General features: G+C 42.9%; 1 protein-coding gene across 1 annotated transcript; it reads left to right on the top strand.

Annotated features, from left to right (window-relative positions):
- The first annotated feature begins 4,488 nt into the window (after positions 1 to 4,488).
- Positions 4,489 to 15,059, top strand: Snrnp27 (small nuclear ribonucleoprotein U4/U6.U5 subunit 27). The gene is made up of 6 exons (XM_034511227.2): positions 4,489 to 4,640; positions 6,016 to 6,136; positions 7,335 to 7,447; positions 8,055 to 8,134; positions 13,447 to 13,511; positions 14,228 to 15,059. The coding sequence occupies exons 1-6, from the start codon at positions 4,607 to 4,609 to the stop codon at positions 14,280 to 14,282; spliced, it is 468 nt and encodes a 155-aa protein (XP_034367118.1). The 5' UTR covers positions 4,489 to 4,606; the 3' UTR covers positions 14,283 to 15,059.
- Positions 15,060 to 17,752: the final 2,693 nt, after the last annotated feature.

Here is a 17,752-nt window from a genome sequence, read left to right as displayed (position 1 = left end):
GGATTATGTCTATATGAAGTTGGGGTGTGGTGTGAGAGCTACAAAGGAGAAGGTAGGGCGCCACTCTGCAAAAGCTACACTGGTCACAAAGGGCTTAATTGTCTCTCATACATCACACTTACCAACTTTAATGTATAAGGGAATACATTTCCTAAATATACGTAGTACTATTCTGTGACTCAGGGTCTTGGACTGTACAAAAAGGAGGAAGGCTGAATCTACAGCATTCAACATTCTTTGCTTTCTGACTACAGATGTGGCTGTAACCAGCCACCTCAAGGTCCTGTTGCTACACCTTACCTGTCATGTTGGACTCTGCAGTGGAATTATGAGCCAAAATAAAGCCTTCCTTCTGAAAGCTGCTTGTGCTAAGAATTTTGTCACAGCAGGGAACAACAGCAACAAATAACTAATACAGACACAAGCTGAGCAAACAGTTGAGCACAGATACAGATACGGCACTTAAAAAGAGACCAAAGAGTCTACCAGAGTCAAAAGAGACCAAAGAGTCTACCAGAGTCTAGCTTGGTGGACCCTAGTGGTTTACAGGAGTTACCTGCAGGAACATGAAAGAACTCATGAAAGTTCTTCATCTCTGGAGCCCCCTGCACAACTTAGAGCCAACACTCAGAAGACTGAGGAGGACTACCTCCAGTTCAAAGCCAGCTTGTGCTAAGTACTCAGTTCCACATCAGCCTGGGCTACAGAGTGAAGACAGAAAATACCCAGTTAAAAAAAAAATCATAACTCACTGCAATTCAGCATCATAGCTGCTGATGAGATTGGATCTGCTTTCCTGGCAGAGTCAAAACTGCAACACAAAAGGAATGCGAAGGAACCGGATCATACAGACAGCAAGCAGTGGATTATGGGGCAGTAGCCAGGATCCAGAATCCTTACCAGACAGCCAGTGATAGAGCCTTACTTTGGACTTCCCAGCCTACAAAGCTGTAAGAAACAAATCTCTGTTTTTAAGCTCCCTTTCAAGAGCCTGGACAGACTAAGATGGCCTGTGTCATCCCCTGAAGATACATACGTTGCATTCTATGTTTAAATCTGTAACCTGTCCTGAGTTAATGTGCAGTGGGCAAGGTTTAGGTCAATACTCACCAAATGTTTCTCTACATTTTATTAATAGGGTTGTAGTTTTTCTTTTCCCCCATTTTTCTGATGAATTAAACTGAAATTTATTGGTTTGGTTTAGGTTGGTTTGTGTTTTTTAAAATGGAAAAAGACAGATGCCGGCAGCTCACTGATATTCCTATCCGGCTCGGCATTTTACAGGGTTTCCTGGTGTGCTGATGGTATTGGTTTCCTGACACTGTTGCAAAAAGTTACCACAGACATGTTGACCTAAAACAATGGAAATTTATTCCCTTACAGTTCAAGAGGCCAGAAGTCCAGATCCGGTTCCCATGGCTGAGACCAGTGTCAAGCAGGCTTTGCTCCCTCTGCAGCCCCCATGAAGAACCCACTCCCTCTCTGCCTCTGGAGACTCAGACCTGCTACCCACATCAGCCTTCCTCTGCCTTTGTGCAGGTCTTCAAACATCACTTAGGAACCTATGGGTCCTCATCTGTAGCCACCTCATCTGTATATCCTTATTTCCCATAGGCTTAGAAGACGAGGACCTGGCATGTTTGGTGGTCTGTTTACTGACGAAACCATTCTTTTTTCCCTCTCAGAACTCTATCCCTGTGAATTCTGATACTGGGCTCCAGTAGTGGTTTCATACTTGAGAACATACTACTGTAATTTGGCTTCCTTTCAGAATTCCCTCTGTTTAAGCCAACATGTCCCCTGGGGACAATCCTTAGTCTCCTTAGGACAAGCTCCTGGATACCTATAATTCATAAATTCCTTCCCTGTCTTTATTTCTGATCTTTTCCCCAGGTCTTGTGTTCTGTCTGCATTTAGCTAAAACGCCTGCCCCAAATATCTACTTGGATGTTTATAATTCTCTCTCTCTCTCTCTCTCTCTCTCTCTCTCTCTCTCTCTCTCTCTCTGGTGTGTGTGTGTGGGGGGTCTTTTAAAAAAAATGTTAACGTGCTAACAGGTACCCATGTACATATCTGATTCCCAAATTGGTATGTATGTGTTTGAAACAAGATCTTACCATATATCTTGATGCTACGCCTTACCTGTCATGTTGGACTCTGCAGTGGAACTGGGAGCCAAAATAAAGCCTTCCTTCTGAAAGCTGCCTGTGCTAAGCATTTTGTCACAGCAGGGAACAACAACAGCAACAGATAACTAACACAGACATTAGATGAGCTACACATAGTAGCCTCATATTTGATATGTAGACAGGCTGGTCTGGAACTTGCAGAGGTTCACTTGTTACTGCCTCTAGGACGCAGGATGAAAAGAAAGCATTTGCCATCATGCCAGGCTTGTGCTCATTGTACTTAAGCATTTAACTCTCAAAATAGAATTTGGGTTTTCCCGCAAGTTGACGTATAATCAGGCTCTCACAGTGAAATAAATGCACAGAGAAGGAGCCCCACTGGATTAATAAGGTGGCACTTAGAGGCAGGAAAGTGTCCCATGTCACTCCTTGGCACAGGAGCCCTCAAATAAAAGAAGCAGCCTTTCATTGTCTTCTGTGTGTCTTCCATGTGAACACCATTATTTTATGAATGTTGCAAACAAACCCTTACTTTCTCAGTAAGCACTGCCAAAAGGTGTGAGTGTGTGTGTGTGTGTGTGTGTGTGTGTATTCAAACTGGTGAGATGGCTCAGCAGGTACCGGTGCTTGGCACCATGCCTATATGCACCTATGTGTGTATATACAAATTTGTATTCATGTCACAGTGAAATAGCACATAACACAATAGGTAATCTCAACTCTCAGGATTATTCCCAGAAACCTTCCTGGAAGATCAAATTCGTCTGAGTGACCTTTTATCCCTCTATAACACACTGGACGCTATCCACACTGTGAAAACGTCCCGTCATCTGCTTCCATGATGAAACTGGCATGCCTCTTGGCAGAGCCCACGTCATTCCCCGTTTCACCCCAGTGCTGCAGGAGTGCAGTATCCAACATCCAGCAGGCATTCACAAATGTCTGTTAAACTAACTTCATCGTACTTCCCAACCACTTTTGAAAATGTGAAGACTGTTCGAGGTGTTTTCATTACATGAGACCCCAGCCCTGGCAAGGAAAAGGGGGAAGCATATGTCTCTGATCACCCATAGCCCCCATGTTGCCTTACTCTCTTCTCACACCTCTAACACACAGTGTCTGGCTTCCTCAAATTTCCCTCTTGCACTGTGGACAGTGACTTCAACTGTCCATGTGTTTATCCAAGATTATCCCTAAAACTTCATTCTGAGTGACCCCTACTGCTCTTCCACAGCTTGACACACATATTATGCCATGCTCTCAAAAATATGGAAGTCAGGCCTCATGTTGGAAATTCTAGTTTATTTGGGCTCAGGCATAAAAGAGGCTGTACAAAAATGTATGTATTTGTATTTCATTTATTTACTTTTTTTTTTTTTTACATGATAACTAGTGGACCAAGTGTTTTCAAACTAAAACTAGCCTCTTCTGCCTCCTCCCAAGTTTTTGTTCTAAAAGCCAGGCCTTTGACTGCCAACGGCTGGCAATAGCATGGGTTCCGTCAGCAGAGACTGCAGCCTTTCCCATTCACTGTATACATGTTTTACTGCAAAAGGCCCATCCTTTTGAGGGCAAAGGAACCTTTCCTCTTATTTTTTGTGCATCATAAAGCCTTTCATTTAGAAGGTTATGGCAACATCTGGAAGGTTCTTTTCAGGAGTCTGATGGAGCCTTTTACTTACAAAAGTAAAAGGGCTGAGGAGATGGAGAATACAGTGGAAAACAGCATTTGCTGCTCATTTTCTCAGTGCCTACCGTCAGGAGGTTCTAAATGACCAGTTGTATGGAATGCAAGCCTTCTAGGCTCTAGGGACACCCACATACATACAAAAATAAAACAGTCTCAAATCGCCATAGTAGTTTAGGGTACCATCTCGGTGCTGTCATTTGAGAAAACATAAAGCTGACTTAATAAAAATTATGTGCAAGAGTCAAAAATCAGCTTATGCTGATTAGAATCTGTGCGGCCTGACGTTGTGATGCGCCCTTTTAATCCCAACACTTGGGAGGCAGAGGCAGGCGGATCTCTGAGTTGGAGGCCAGCCTGTTCTATAGAGTAAGCTGAGGAAACAGGAAAAAAAAAAAAAAAAAAAAAAAAAAAAAAAAAAACAAAAAACTGTGCTGGGTGGGTGGAGCGATACACAGCTAGGTGAGTTTTCCAGGAGGACAAAAGGGTAAATCCTGGCAAAAAAAAGAAATACTAACTTGAAGAAGCGATATCCGCTACCAGTTCTTGCAGGAACTTCAGGCCCTGGGGCGACATCCGGGGCAGGACTTAAGTAATCGGTTTGGTTTTTTGTTTGTTTTTGTCGTTGTTGTCGTTGTTGTTTTGATTTGTTTTGTTTTTTCCTGGAGCCGCCGGAACCCTTGCAACGTACTCCGCTAGTTTCCAGTAGGCCAGCAAAATCAATTTCCGGCTGCTCCGGAAGTTGTGGGGTGGTTTCCGGGGCGGTCGGAGGAGGAGGAGGAGGACTCCGATGGGTCGAAGTCGTAGTCGCTCCCCGCGAAGGGGTGAGTTCAGAAAATCTCGCGGCTCAGGACGGTGACAGGTGCTACCCACGTCCTCGCCCCGAAGGACGGGGAGAGTGCGGGGCCGGGCCAGGCCGGGGCCTGCTCTCCTCAGCCTCGCCCTGGATTAGCGTTCCACAGTCTCTTCGCTTAGCTTCTGGGGGACTGGATAAATCATAAATCAGCCCGCCTTTCTCTAGTCCAGTTCCTGTAATCATCGTAGGTAGCTTTACCTTGAAGAATTGGTGTGAGAATTAACGTCACCCTCCATAACATTGAGCATGTGATTACCTAGGCTCAAATGCTTACAGAATGTTAGTGCCCTGCCTAAGTCGTTAGTTGGAGGTGTTTAGTTTGAGACTGCATATCTTAATGCCTTCTGTACCCCAGTCCCTGAGAGTACAGGACTGAGGCCATGTAAGGTGGGACTTTGGGACAAACTCGGAGGATTTCTGTGCCCTTAGCCATGTTAAGGGATTAGAATTAGTCTCTAGATGTTTAGAACAAGGCTCACCTTCAACTGGCGTATACTCAGTTTTCTTACTAAGAACCAGGGCCTCAAGCAAATTGAACCTTCGAAGTGCTGTAAATTTTTCAATAGATTGAATTACCTGGGGGGGGGGGGGGGGGAGGGTGTTACCTGTTTTGTAGCATTATGCTTTACTTTGACCAGTTTACTGATTAGTACAAAACATGGTAGATTGAACAAGTGGGGGGGGGGGGGAGGGAGAGAAACACCCACATACATAGCCATACTTTCAAAAAAAAAAAAAAAAGCCACAGAACTTTGTGTTAAGAATATGATTCTGACTGAAAAGCGAATCTAATTCGATATTAAGCTATTGTATAAATGATGGAAATGTGGGTGGTTTTAAATATAGCACATTGTTTGACTTTAAAGTAATTTAAGTGTTGTTATGTGTTGAAATGTTAGTAGGTGTGTGTGTGTTCAAGAGAACTGAACCTAGTGCCTCACAGATGCAAGGAAGAGCTCTGTTCCTGTGCAGTACCCCCAACCCTTTACCCTTTGTTTTCCACCCACACAGAGCCTTACCATATCAGAGGTTGGTCTTAAATGATTGCTTTTTCTGCCTCCACTTCCCCAGTCCTGGTGTTACAGGTGTGTGCCACCCTGCACAAGACTTACTTCTTGTTTGTTTTTTGAGCCAGGGTTTTCACTTAGCTGTGCCTGTTCTGGAGCTCATGGACTGGCCTTGAATCCACAGAGATGGGCCTGTCTCTTCCCTAAGTACCATGCTCAGCTGACTTTTTTTTAAACTGTTCATTGTGACTGCTGGAAGTGGCTTGCATTATACGTCAATAGCAGAGCTCTAGGTGTTCAATTAACCTTTAGCTCTGCTATCTTTGTGTTTGTTAGAACGTAGGCGGTCCCGGTCCACATCTCGGGATCGAGAAAGAAGACGGCGAGAAAGGTCCAGGTCCAGAGAGAGAGACCGCAGAAGGAGCCGCTCAAGATCTCCACACCGAAGACGCTCCAGGTGAGTGTAGACAGCAAATCAAACCAAAAAAAAGGAAAAACCCTGAAGCTTGACTACAAGGATGCAGAGAACAAAAAACCCAGGAGATGCCCCTGACTTTGCCTTTATCACTTAGAAGAGGACTCTAGTTTCATGAAATGCCGAAGTTTAATCACACAATATTCTAAAGCTAGAATTACTCTTGGCAAATGGTTTAATTACACTATATCAGAGCATAGTCTTTTAAAAACGATGTTCATCTTATTTTCTCTGTGTGTGGGTTTAGCCTTCATGCATGTCTGTACCTGGTGCATCAGAAACAAGTTCCAGACTAAGCTGAGCTGTAGGTGCCAGAGCCCATCTCCACTGGAAGGGCAGCCAGTGCTGTGAACCACTGAGCCATTGTCTGGAGTTCTCTGTAAGAGCAACGAGGAATAATGAGTGAAACCCCCTTCGAATGGTATTTGGTAGAGTAAGAAATTTAAGTATGTGCTTAACAACAGTGACCCACAGGGAGGTAGGGACTCTTCAAAGAGAAGGATGTTTGTTAGAAGTGTGTGTGTGTGCATGTGTGTATTCATTTTTTAAATTTCTTATTGCATTTGAAGGTATACATGTGAACGTCAGGGACAACTTGGGAGTCACTTTCCTCCTTTCACTGCATGGGCCCTTGGAATCAGCTCAGGCTGTCCAACACTCTTACCTCTGCAACCATCTCACTGACCTATTACCAACTTTCTTTTAAAATATTCTTAATTTGTGTGTGTGTGTGCATACATGCATATATGCATACCTACATGAGTTTTACATGTACCACATACATGTCTATAGGTGCCTATGGAGGCCAGAGGGTGTCAGATTCCAAGAACTGCAGTTGTTGGTGACTAGGAATCAAACCTGGGTCTTCTGCAAAAGCAGTACTTGCTCTTAGCCACAGATCCATCTCTCTGTCTAGCTCACCTTAGAAACTTTGAAGGTTTATAGGTCTCACAAAACTTTTCTAGATTCAGTCATATTGATAACTTTTGGATAAATTTTTTCTTCCAACCACCAGAGAACCCAAGTAGAACCTTCCTATGTCTGCTCTAAAGGATGGACTGTGGTCTCTGTAGCCTGACTTTGTTCAGTCTTCCCCTGTTAGAAACTCATGGAAGACTATACAGATCAACAGAATTGCTTTGCATGTGTGTTTCTAACATCTTTACTTCATAAACATTAGGTCTCCAAGACGACATAGATCCACATCTCCCTCACCTTCTCGACTGAAAGAAAGAAGAGATGAGGAAAAGAAAGAAACTAAAGAAATAAAGAACAAAGAACGTCAGATTACTGGTAATGTTACTGAATAAGCAGACTTATTTAGATAATTTCAGTCATGTTAAAAGTTTAATTTTGAAGCCAGGCAGTGGTGGCACACACCTTTAATCCCAGCACTTTGGAGCCAGAGGCAGGCAGATCTCTGAGTTCAAGGCCAGCTTGGTCTACAAAGTGAGTTCCAAGACAGTCAGGGCTACAAAGAGAAACCTTGTCTGAAAAAAAAAGTCTAATTTTGAGCATGTGAATATTAACCTTTTATACAGTTCGTTGTGTATGGTCTTGAGATTTTCTTTTAATTATACAGTAGTGAATGTCCAGTGTATGTGTTGGTTCTGGCTTAGGAAAGATATTTTTAAAAAACATGAAAAAATTTTATTTGGGAATATCTTCAAAACTTGATGGTGTCACATCTGATGTTAAAGGTTCTGTGGAGATGGACACTTTAGCACATCAAAGTTGATAGGCATCTTTCTTGTTAGATTTACCTTTTATTTGTTCTTTGCTGGTGAGGTGAAATGTGTACAAGTTTGTTGCTACTTTTCATTTGTACAGATGTGCATCTCTATGCATCCAGATGTATGATAAGAGTTCAAAAACTTGTTTTGTTTTTGTTTTTTTGCAGAGGAAGATCTGGAGGGTAAAACGGAGGAAGAAATAGAAATGATGAAATTAATGGGATTTGCCTCTTTTGACTCCACAAAAGTAAGTAAAACATGGAGCCAGTTACATGTTCTAGGTTGACTTCCCCTTACACCCATCCTGGTTTTCCATATTCTTTTGTTGTCACTAATAACTTCTTCCACAGGCACAACTTATTTTGTTGTACAGTCTTTGAGGGTTGTAAGCACTGCAGAGGAAGCACCAATGCTGCATTCGCCCAGCACAGAGGGTGCCAGGCCTCAGGGGAGTGTAGCGGCGAGTGCTTTTCACTTATGAGGGTACAAGGTGTATGGTGGAGACTTCCTGTGCGGTGACCAGTAACTGCTAGTGACTGCCTGAGGTCTGCTGTGGTGGGGCTTTGGGTCAAACTCAGAATTTCTATGTCCTTATCTATCTATCTTAAGGGGTAGAGCCTATAGATGTTTCAAACAAGGTGGTGGTGGTGGTGTTTTCTCTAACTCTTGCCTTAGTCACCCTAGTGCTGGGATTAAGAAGCAAGAATTTTGGTCCACAATCTTTATTTATTTATTTATTTATTTAGAGACAAGATAGCAGTTAGCCTAGGCTGGCCTCAGACTTGTTACATAGTCAAGGAAGACCTTGAACTTTTGATTTACCTTTGTATCCCAAGTGATGAGATTTACAGACAGGCACCACCGTTTATGTGGTGCTGGAGATTGAACCCGAGGCTTCACAAATACTACGTAAGCGCTCTACCATCAGAGGTAGGTAAATCTCTAAGCAAAAGCAAGGATTTTAAATAGGGCTGACATGAAATTGTTGCAGGAAGACCATGGGACACCGTGTAGGACAGATGAGAGGTATGGTAGATTGAGAACAGGAAGGGCAGCTCAGTTGTGCAAATGAACTATCAAAAAGAATCTACTTCTGCTGGCCCTGGCTCCTGAAGTTGTTGACAGGGGAGGTCCTCTTAGGTCGCTAAGGTTTGCTTTCTAATTCCTGGGACAGTCTGGAGCACTCACCAGTGTCCATTTAGGAGCCAAGACACTGTTGAGAGGGACAGAAGAACCAGCTCTTCTTCCTTTTCTTCAGTGTATAAATAGTGGGCGCTGAGGGGGCAGTTTTGTGTTACCCCTCTCCTGCCCTTGCCCTGCCTGCCGGGCTCCCCCTCCCCACTTTAGTCCCATTTGACTTTCCTGTCACGTGTGTCCTGCTGACTTCTTTCCCCTTCTTCCTAAAGCTCTCTCCCTCTTTTATGATCCCCTTTAGTTTCATTTCCAATCCATTCCCCAGTACATGTACATGCTTACACATACATAAAAATTAAAATTTAAGATTTGCATATGAGAAAACATATTTGTCTCTTGAGTTCCATTCATTTTCTAGTTCCATTCATTTTCTTGTTAATGACTTGATTTAGGGTTGGTTTGTTTGTTTATTTTGGGTTTTTTGGTTTGGATTGGGCTCTTTGTTTGTTCTGTTTTGTTTTTGGTCTTTCAAGGCAGGGTTTCTTTGGGTAGCCTTGGCTGTCCTGGTCCTGGAACTACCTCTGTAGATTCAACTAGGCTCACATTCACAGAGATCCACCTGCCCCTGCCTCCCTCCCGAATGCTGGGATTAAAGGCATGTGCTACCACTGCCTCCTTGATATTGTTTTTTATGGCTGTATAAAATTCCATTGTGCATATTTATCACATTGGCTTTATTCGCCTGTCTGTTAATGGACATCTGGGCTGGCTCTGTTTCCTGGCTGTGGTGAGTAGCATGGCAATAGACATGGATGAGTTAGTATCTGTGGGAGAGCTGGAAAACATGGCCGAGGCAGAAGTGGTATTGCTTTTAGTTGCTTTGGAAGCCTCCATACTGACTTCCGTAGTTCAGTTTACACTCCTGCTAGCAATGAGGCAGGGTTTCCTTTGCCCGTGTCCTTGCCAGTACTCAGTGTTGTTTAACGTTTATGAGTGTCTTGTATATGTACCACATGTGTGCCTGCTGCCTGTGGATGTTAAAGTGCACACTAGATCCCCGGAAGCTGGACTACAGACCGTTGTACTGCTGTGTGTATACGCAGAACCACACCTGGGTCCTCTGGAAGAGGAGTAAGTGCTCCTAACTGCTGAGCCATCTCTCCAGCCTGTCATTTGGCTTTTGATAATAGATATTCTGACTAGGGTAAGATGAAGTAGTTTTAATTTACATTTCTCTGATTAAAGGTACATGTTTATTGGCCATTTGTGGGGTTTTTTTCCCCCTTTGGGGAATTGTCTTCAGTTCATTATCTTATTTTTTTAGTGATTTTCTTTCATTTGGTGTTTAATTGTTACGGTTCTATATATTCTGTTGATGTGAATGCTCCACTTCATGTGTAGCCGGCAAGGATTCTAGTTTCTGAGCTCTGTAGACTGTCTCTTTAGGTTGCTGATAGTCTCCTCCACCACAGAGCTTTCTAATATGTATGCCCACCTGCCAGTGTCGTGGAATTGTTTCCTGTACTACTAAAGGCCCTTTGGGCTTCTGTCCTGTAACTATATCTTGAAGTGTTTTGCTTTCTAAGCTCTTGCTTTTGCAGTGGTTATGTAAACTCCATTTTAGAATTTAGCACTATTAACGTCATGTTGCGGCTTTTTGTCTTTGAATATAACAGGCCCTCTTATCTGTGTCTTCTTGTTAACTGAGACAGTCGTGATCTCTCCTGCTTTAATCTCCCAAGTCCTATGACTCTGGGGGTGTAGCAACACACCCAACTCAAGTCCTCCTTTTATTCAGAGTATTTTATAATATGTATTATAATTATTATTAATATGTATCTAACAAATAACAGTACACACTGTTATGATTTTACTGTTCTTAGAATAGTAGCAAAGGAGTTTGGTTTTCGGTCTTGTCATTGCCTAGTTCCTATTTGTAATTCCTGAGGGTTGTAAAGGTCTCCAAACACTGACTTATTATAGTCAGAAGAGCTTTGCTTGTAAAGGAGACATTAAGTAAGCATTCTTAGATGCTGTAAAATGCAGTGTAGCATAATATGAGAACAACTTGGGTCAAGGCTCTTCTTTAGTCTGGTTTGACTCAATGCATGATGGGTCATTTATGCACCACTGAGCCACAGCCCAGCCCATATGTGGTTATTTTCTAACCACTTCACATACGTGTTAATTTGATTCATGTGCAGTTGGCTTCATGTCTCTGTTAAAGTCTCTCAGCTCATTCATTCTCCTTTTATTAAACATTCATAGTTTCCTTATTTTTACTAATGGATGATTTTTTCCCCCACATGCATGAGAACGGTGTTAGTAATGTGCAGCTCTCCAAAAGCTTCCAAACAATGAGAGTGCACTCAGTGAGAAGATGGGCATGATGTTCCTTTGTAAGGCTAGTCTTTCCAGGTCTTGCAAACTGCCTGTTCTTAGGAGCTTAAGTGATAACACCTCAGGAGTTTGTTCAGGATCACTGCTTTCCTAAAAACTTCAATGAAAACAGGAGTAGAAAAGTAAGTCCAAAGTGGGGCTTAGGAAATGGCTCCGTTCATAAAGTGCTGACTGTGTAAGTATAAGACCTGAGTTTGAATCCCAGCACTTGGGAGGCAGAGGCAGGCGGATTTCTGAGTTTAAGGCCAGCCTGGTCTACAGAGTGAGTTCCAGGACAGCCAGGGCTAAACAGAGAAATCCTGTCTTGAAAAACAAAACAAAACAAAAGGACCTGAGTTTGGATCCCCAGCACAGACAGAAACCAAACCAAACCAAAGATTCTGAAGCACACATCTGTGACGTCAGCAGCGGAGCCAGAACAAGCACAAATGGACAGGGAGATAGATGGCTGGAGCGTGCTGTCAGCCACTCAAGCAGGACTGACGGGCTCCAATGAGAGCTCTCATCTCAAGTAAGGTAGAGAGCCAGTGAGATGGCTCAGTGGTGTGTAAGAGTGAGCGGCATACAGAAGGTAAGTGTAAAAACATTTAAAAGATGGAGAGCAGCTGAGGAAGACACCCAACATAGAGCTCTGGCCTGTGCATAAATGCACACACGTGTTCATGCGCACACATGTTCATGCACACCTGCGTTAACATATGCACATGAGCATGCACACACACTAATTCCATAGACAAGAAGAAAGAAAAGTAGTCACAAATATTTATCTTAGCTCCTGTTTCAAATGTGTGAGCTCAGTTGTACACACTTGAGTGATAAGAATCCCTGGTTCTGTCCTTGCAGATGTTCAGTAATGTGCCACACAGATAGTCACATTCCTAATGAAGGAGGACTGGTCATACCTGTGTGTTTTGTTGCATTGGTTAGTGACATATTAAACTAGTGTTTTTCTAAACTTTTGCAAGTACAGTGGCCTCTGACCTGAGAGTGCAACCTACATCAAAAAGCCAGCTACAGCCTCAAGCCACATTTGGTGACACATGTCTGGAATCCTAGCACTTGGGCAGAGGAAATCAGGAAATTCAGGTGATCGTCAGTTACATACTGAGGCTGGCCTGGGCCGCTAGAGTCCATCTAAAAACTAACATTCAAGCAAAAAAAAAGCAGCAGCCTGCAGTTTTAGAAGAAAGCACAGTATTGCAGGGTAACACATGTGGTGTTTCAAGGAAGGCACAATTGAAAAGACAATGGTGCTGTCAGCAACCAGATCATTGGGATTAAACCATGACCAGGTGACAGCACCCAAATAGCTAAAAGCCGGCTGGGGTAGGGAAGGTAACTCAGACAAGAGGAACAGCATAAGGACAAGTGGCTACATAGAATCTGAACCACAGTGAGAAAGGAGATGTACATTTGGAGAGCTGACAGCACAAGCTCAGACTCGTGCCTGCTCCGAGTTCCACTTCCTGGTTTAAAGAAGAGTTCATCTCTGTGTTAGAGTCAATCTCTGTGCCAGAGATGAGAATTAAACATACATAAAATTGTCCCAGCTTGATTTGAGAACATTATGAGCTGAGGTTAAAGTGTGTGTAAATGAGAACTTGGATCTTGTTTCAAAAGAGTCTTTGAAGGAAGTTAGAATCTGCTTCTGTGCCTTGCACATCACATGAAAACTAAATGCTTGGGCTGGAGAGACTGCTCTTCCAGAGGTCCTGAGTTCAATTCCCAGCAACCACATGGCTCACAACCATCTGTATTGGGATCTGATGCCCTCTTCTGTGTGTCTGAAGACAGCTACAGTGTACACTGAGTTCCTCCTAGCCCCAAATGATTGCTTATTTGCACACTGTATTGCTACTTAGGTATGAACAGTTGTGACACTTGAAAGTTCATGGGCTGTTCTCTGGGGCTGACTATCTCTCCTTCACTGGGCCTTTTCCTGGAATGGCTCTGCCACCCAAGATGCACCTGCTAGATCCCCTCTGTGAGCTGGGTATTTAATATGGCTGTCTTGTTTCTCTCCAGGGGAAGAAGGTAGATGGCTCTGTAAATGCCTATGCTATCAACGTGTCTCAGAAGAGGAAATACAGGTATGCATGTTCCCCAGGCTAATGTGTGCTTGAACTCAGAGAATGTTATTACAGGATTATTGTATTTAGGAAATGTTGACGTTTTCCACAGTTTGCACATGTGTGCTTGCTACCTCACTTGGGTGTCCCCCACATCTCATCTTTTGAGACATATAGACAAAGATAAACATGACAGAGTCCTTGGTCCTCTGCTGCCCAAATGTTGGGATTACAAGCATCTGCCACCAAGATTGCCCCTATGAAATGCACTGTTTTTGTTGTTTGGATTCTAATGTTTTAAAATGCCCTTCCAATTTATATGTTAGCAACTAGCTCTGCCCATTATTGCCTTGAGGTGGGGTCTCTGAACCTGAAGCTCATAATTCTGGCTAGACTGGTCAGTGAGCTCTCTTTTCCCACTGCTGGGGTTATAGGCTATGAAGTCATGCCCAGTCTTTTACATCTGTCATTCTTGGAAGGCTACTCTAACCTACTGAACCATCTCCTTGGCCCTGTATTTGAGAACAGGGTCTCAATATCTCCCAGGCTAGGTTTGAACTCACAATCCTTGCACCTCCACCCCTACAATGCTGGTGATTCTAGGTACATACCATCACACACAGATAAAATATTGCAATTTGAGAAGGTTCTGTTAGTTTGAATTCTTGAAGTATGTTTTTATTATACTTTTGAAATGAGTCCAAAATTCAAAAAATACTATTCTCTTTTTATTATAGGCAGTACATGAATCGAAAAGGCGGATTCAACAGACCTCTGGATTTTATTGCATGAGACTTGAGGTGTTGGATGGAGCATTTTCTCCCCCTCGTCTGGGTCAGAGAGTATTTTATATTTTGTATTTAATACACATCAACACAGGATCTTGATTCTTCCTTCTTATAAAGTAAGAAAGTCTTATTTATGACACCCAGTTTACTTACTTTTCGAGGCAGTGTCCCTGGTGTGGCCACCAGCCCATTTGTCTGTCCTTGTTCCTTTGAAACTGTGTGTGCTTTCTTCTTAGATGCTTGCTAGGTGTTCTTAAAAACTGAAAGTAAATTACATATGTTTCCCCAATAAAACAATGTTTCTACCCATTTTATATCTATTTGACAAATATCTTTAATTACTATATTAAGGAGTCTCCCTAGATACTTTCTTTTTCTACACATAGACTTGTTTTGTTTTGAGACGAGGTCTTGTTATGTAGCCCAGACTAGCTTTGAAATTGGGGCACACCGCCTGCCTCTAGCTCCATGTTGCTGGGATTACCAATATGTCCCCATGCCAGCTTAGATATCTTGATTCTTGGTAGTTTAAAAACTGGAAGAATGGAACATATATAGCTTTGGATTTTTGTATATTCTTTTCACTCCAAAATATATGATGTTCAGTAACAAAAGCCATACGTGTTTGGTATGAAACTGGTTTAGAGAACCAGACAGCAAAAGAAAAACCCAACTCCCCTGTAATCTACAGCAGGAACATTTTGTGTTTGTCTTTTCAGGCTCTTATAGACGTATGTTTCTTATGCTGCCCATTAATAATAAGTAAAATGTTTATACAGTCCTCCCCGACCCTTGCCTTATTTACTACTAACACTGTTTGCTTGTTTGTTTGTTGTTTGTTTGTTTGTTTGTTTCGAGACAGGGTTTCTCTGTGTAGCCCTGGCTGCCTTGAAACTCACTCTGTAGACCAGGCTGCCCTTGAACTCAGATCCACCTGCCTCTGCCTCCCAAGTGCTGGGATTAGAAGCCTGTGCTACTACTTCCCGGCTTTACTATGAACATTTTTATGCTTATACTGTTGTTTAGAGATGTAGCATCCTGTGGCTTTTTAGTTGTACCATAATGGATCAACCTTTTTTGATGCCTTGATATCTAGTGAGAGGTTACATGTCCACTCAGAGACAACCTATAAGTGCATAAACATGTTTTTTATGTGTCAGTTTCAGAGGGACGTTGGCTGTGCCACTGCTCTTAGCAAAGCCTTCATTGGGCAGCGTGGGTAAAGCCCCTCTATTTTATTGCAGCTGGACTGTGGTTTATTATAGCCCCCATTAATGCCAACATTTGGATTATTTCTAATCTTTTGGAATTTTAGACAATTCTATAATTATTTGTGTCTCATGGTTTTGTGTTTTTTTGACTGTATCTTTTATGTCCTTGTTAATTTATTGGTTAGTATATACAGTAATGGGTCTTGTTGGGCATTTCCATAGTCTTTATCATTCTGCTTTGTTTTTTATTCATTCTCTCTACCTCTGCCTCTTCCTGCTGGTCTCTCTCCTCCCTCTGCTTTCACATAATGGATATTCCAGTACCTTCTCTTCTCCCCTCTACCCTCTCCAGATCTCTTCCTCCCCTTTCATACATTCATGACCCCACTTACATGTACGTAAACGTGTACTTAAATTTAAGTCTAGATTTCACATGGAAGAGAAAACATGGAATATTCAGGTAGCTTACTTCACTTAGCATAATGATCTCCACTTCCCTTTGGTTAGATTTTTAAATCTAAGAGGAAATGGAGGGTACAGTGGTTAGGACCTTTTCCTCTAACTGGTTGCTCTCTTCCAGGGGCACACTTTGTGTCAGATCGTCTAAGAATCTGTGTGTTGGCATGCCCAGGGCTTTGTCCTTTGACTCATTACCTCCTGGGGCCTTTAAATGTCTCCCACATGGCCTTAGATATGCATGCCAGGCTGGCTCTCCATAATCTGAAGCCTTGCTTGTGCCTACATCATCAGACACCTCAAATATGAGAGCCCTTGCTTCCCTCCTGCACTCTTTCCTGAGGCTTCCCATTTTAGTAGACAGCTGTTTCATTTACTCCTTCATTCAGTCAAATTTTGGGGTCATCCTCAACCTCTTTTATGCCTTGTATCTGATTGACTGGGAAATCCCTTTGACATTTATTTGGCCATTGCTTACCACCACCACCAAGCTTGCAAGTCCAAACATGTGTTTTTGTCTGTATTGCTGCAGAAGCTCCAGATTAAGTCCCCTCTTTCTACTCTTGTTGCCTCTTTACTCTCCACCCAACAGCAAGTATCACCGCATGTTCTCCTGGTTTCAGTGATACTGTTAGAATAAGTCCATGTTGCTGCAGGCTCCACATGTAAAGCACACAGGTCCTGTGTGATCTGTACTCACACCCTAGCTCACTGCACTTGGGCACATCTAAATAAATCTACTGTGTTCATTGCTGTTCTTTGAAGCCAGGCTAGTTTTTCCACTTTCTTTTTCCTCCTCTGGAATGTTCCCTCTCCTCTAGATGTGCTCATGTTCCTTCTATTAGGATTCATAGCTCATAAAACATACTCTGTTAAACTTGACAGTAGTTTTAGTGTGTTCAGTTAGGCAGGCATTTATCTTCACATCTAGAGTCTTCATCATCCAACCAAAGAAACCTTGGACTCTCAATACTCTCCCAGTCCTCCTCCCACAAGTCCCTAGCACAGGCTGTGTCTCCAGTGTGTGCAGACTGTGTGTGTTTGCTGTAAGTGGAGTCATGTGCTATGTTGTCTGGCTGCTTTCACTCGGTGTCATCCACACTGTGACATGTGTTGGAGTCCCCTTCATTTTCTCAACTCACTAATACTCTGTTCTCAGGTTATACCTTGTTTTTGCTTATACTTCAACAACAGCAGATGGCATTTAAGATGCTTTTGCTTTTGTGAAAAATATTCCATGGATACTAGTATACTTTTATATAAACACATATTTATTTGTTTGTTTGTTTGTTTGTTTGTTGAGACAGGGTCTTTCTCTATAGCCTGGCAGTCCTAGAACTTAACCGCATAGGAGAGCTCCCTGCCTCTGCCTCCCCAGTGCTGGGACTAAAGCTGTGCACCACTACGTCCAGCTACCCTGAACACACGTTTATGCTCAAGTCCCTGGCCTGTCTATGTAAAAGTACTGGGCTGATAGTGACCTGCTGAAGCTTGTCCATCCCCTGCAGTGTAGGAATATATACCTGCTCTCCATGCCCGCCTCTACTTCCCTTCACTGCACCTAGCACAAGCTAGGGCCTCCATGCTTACCAACTGGCTCTTTCATTCTGAGAAGTGGGTGGGGCTTGCCGTGTTTGTTGCTGTCGCCCCAGCCCCATGGAGTGCCGGTGCCTTTTGAATTGGAATGTAGTGCTATCAGCTTTCTCACTGAGCCACTTCTGGTATTTCTCTTTTGGTTTTGGAAAGTATTTTAGTCATTAACTGAGATAAGACTGATTCCCTTTTTAGAAGTTGCTGATTTCTAAGC

The sequence above is a fragment of the Arvicanthis niloticus genome, chromosome 9 (assembly GCF_011762505.2).
Source record: "Arvicanthis niloticus isolate mArvNil1 chromosome 9, mArvNil1.pat.X, whole genome shotgun sequence".
In the NCBI taxonomy this organism is placed as follows: Eukaryota; Metazoa; Chordata; class Mammalia; order Rodentia; family Muridae; genus Arvicanthis; species Arvicanthis niloticus.
The sequence above is the reverse complement of the archived record's forward strand: the minus strand, read 5'-3'. Positions and strand labels throughout refer to the sequence as shown.

Bases quoted from the DNA above. Each gene is read 5' to 3' on its own strand.
- Snrnp27 (XM_034511227.2), top strand. From the start codon at position 4,607: ATGGGTCGAAGTCGTAGTCGCTCCCCGCGAAGGG. The intron at 4,641-6,015 runs GTGAGTTCAGAA...TGTGTTTGTTAG, and splicing joins TAGTCGCTCCCCGCGAAGGG to AACGTAGGCGGTCCCGGTCC. The intron at 13,512-14,227 runs GTATGCATGTTC...TTTTTATTATAG, and splicing joins TCTCAGAAGAGGAAATACAG to GCAGTACATGAATCGAAAAG.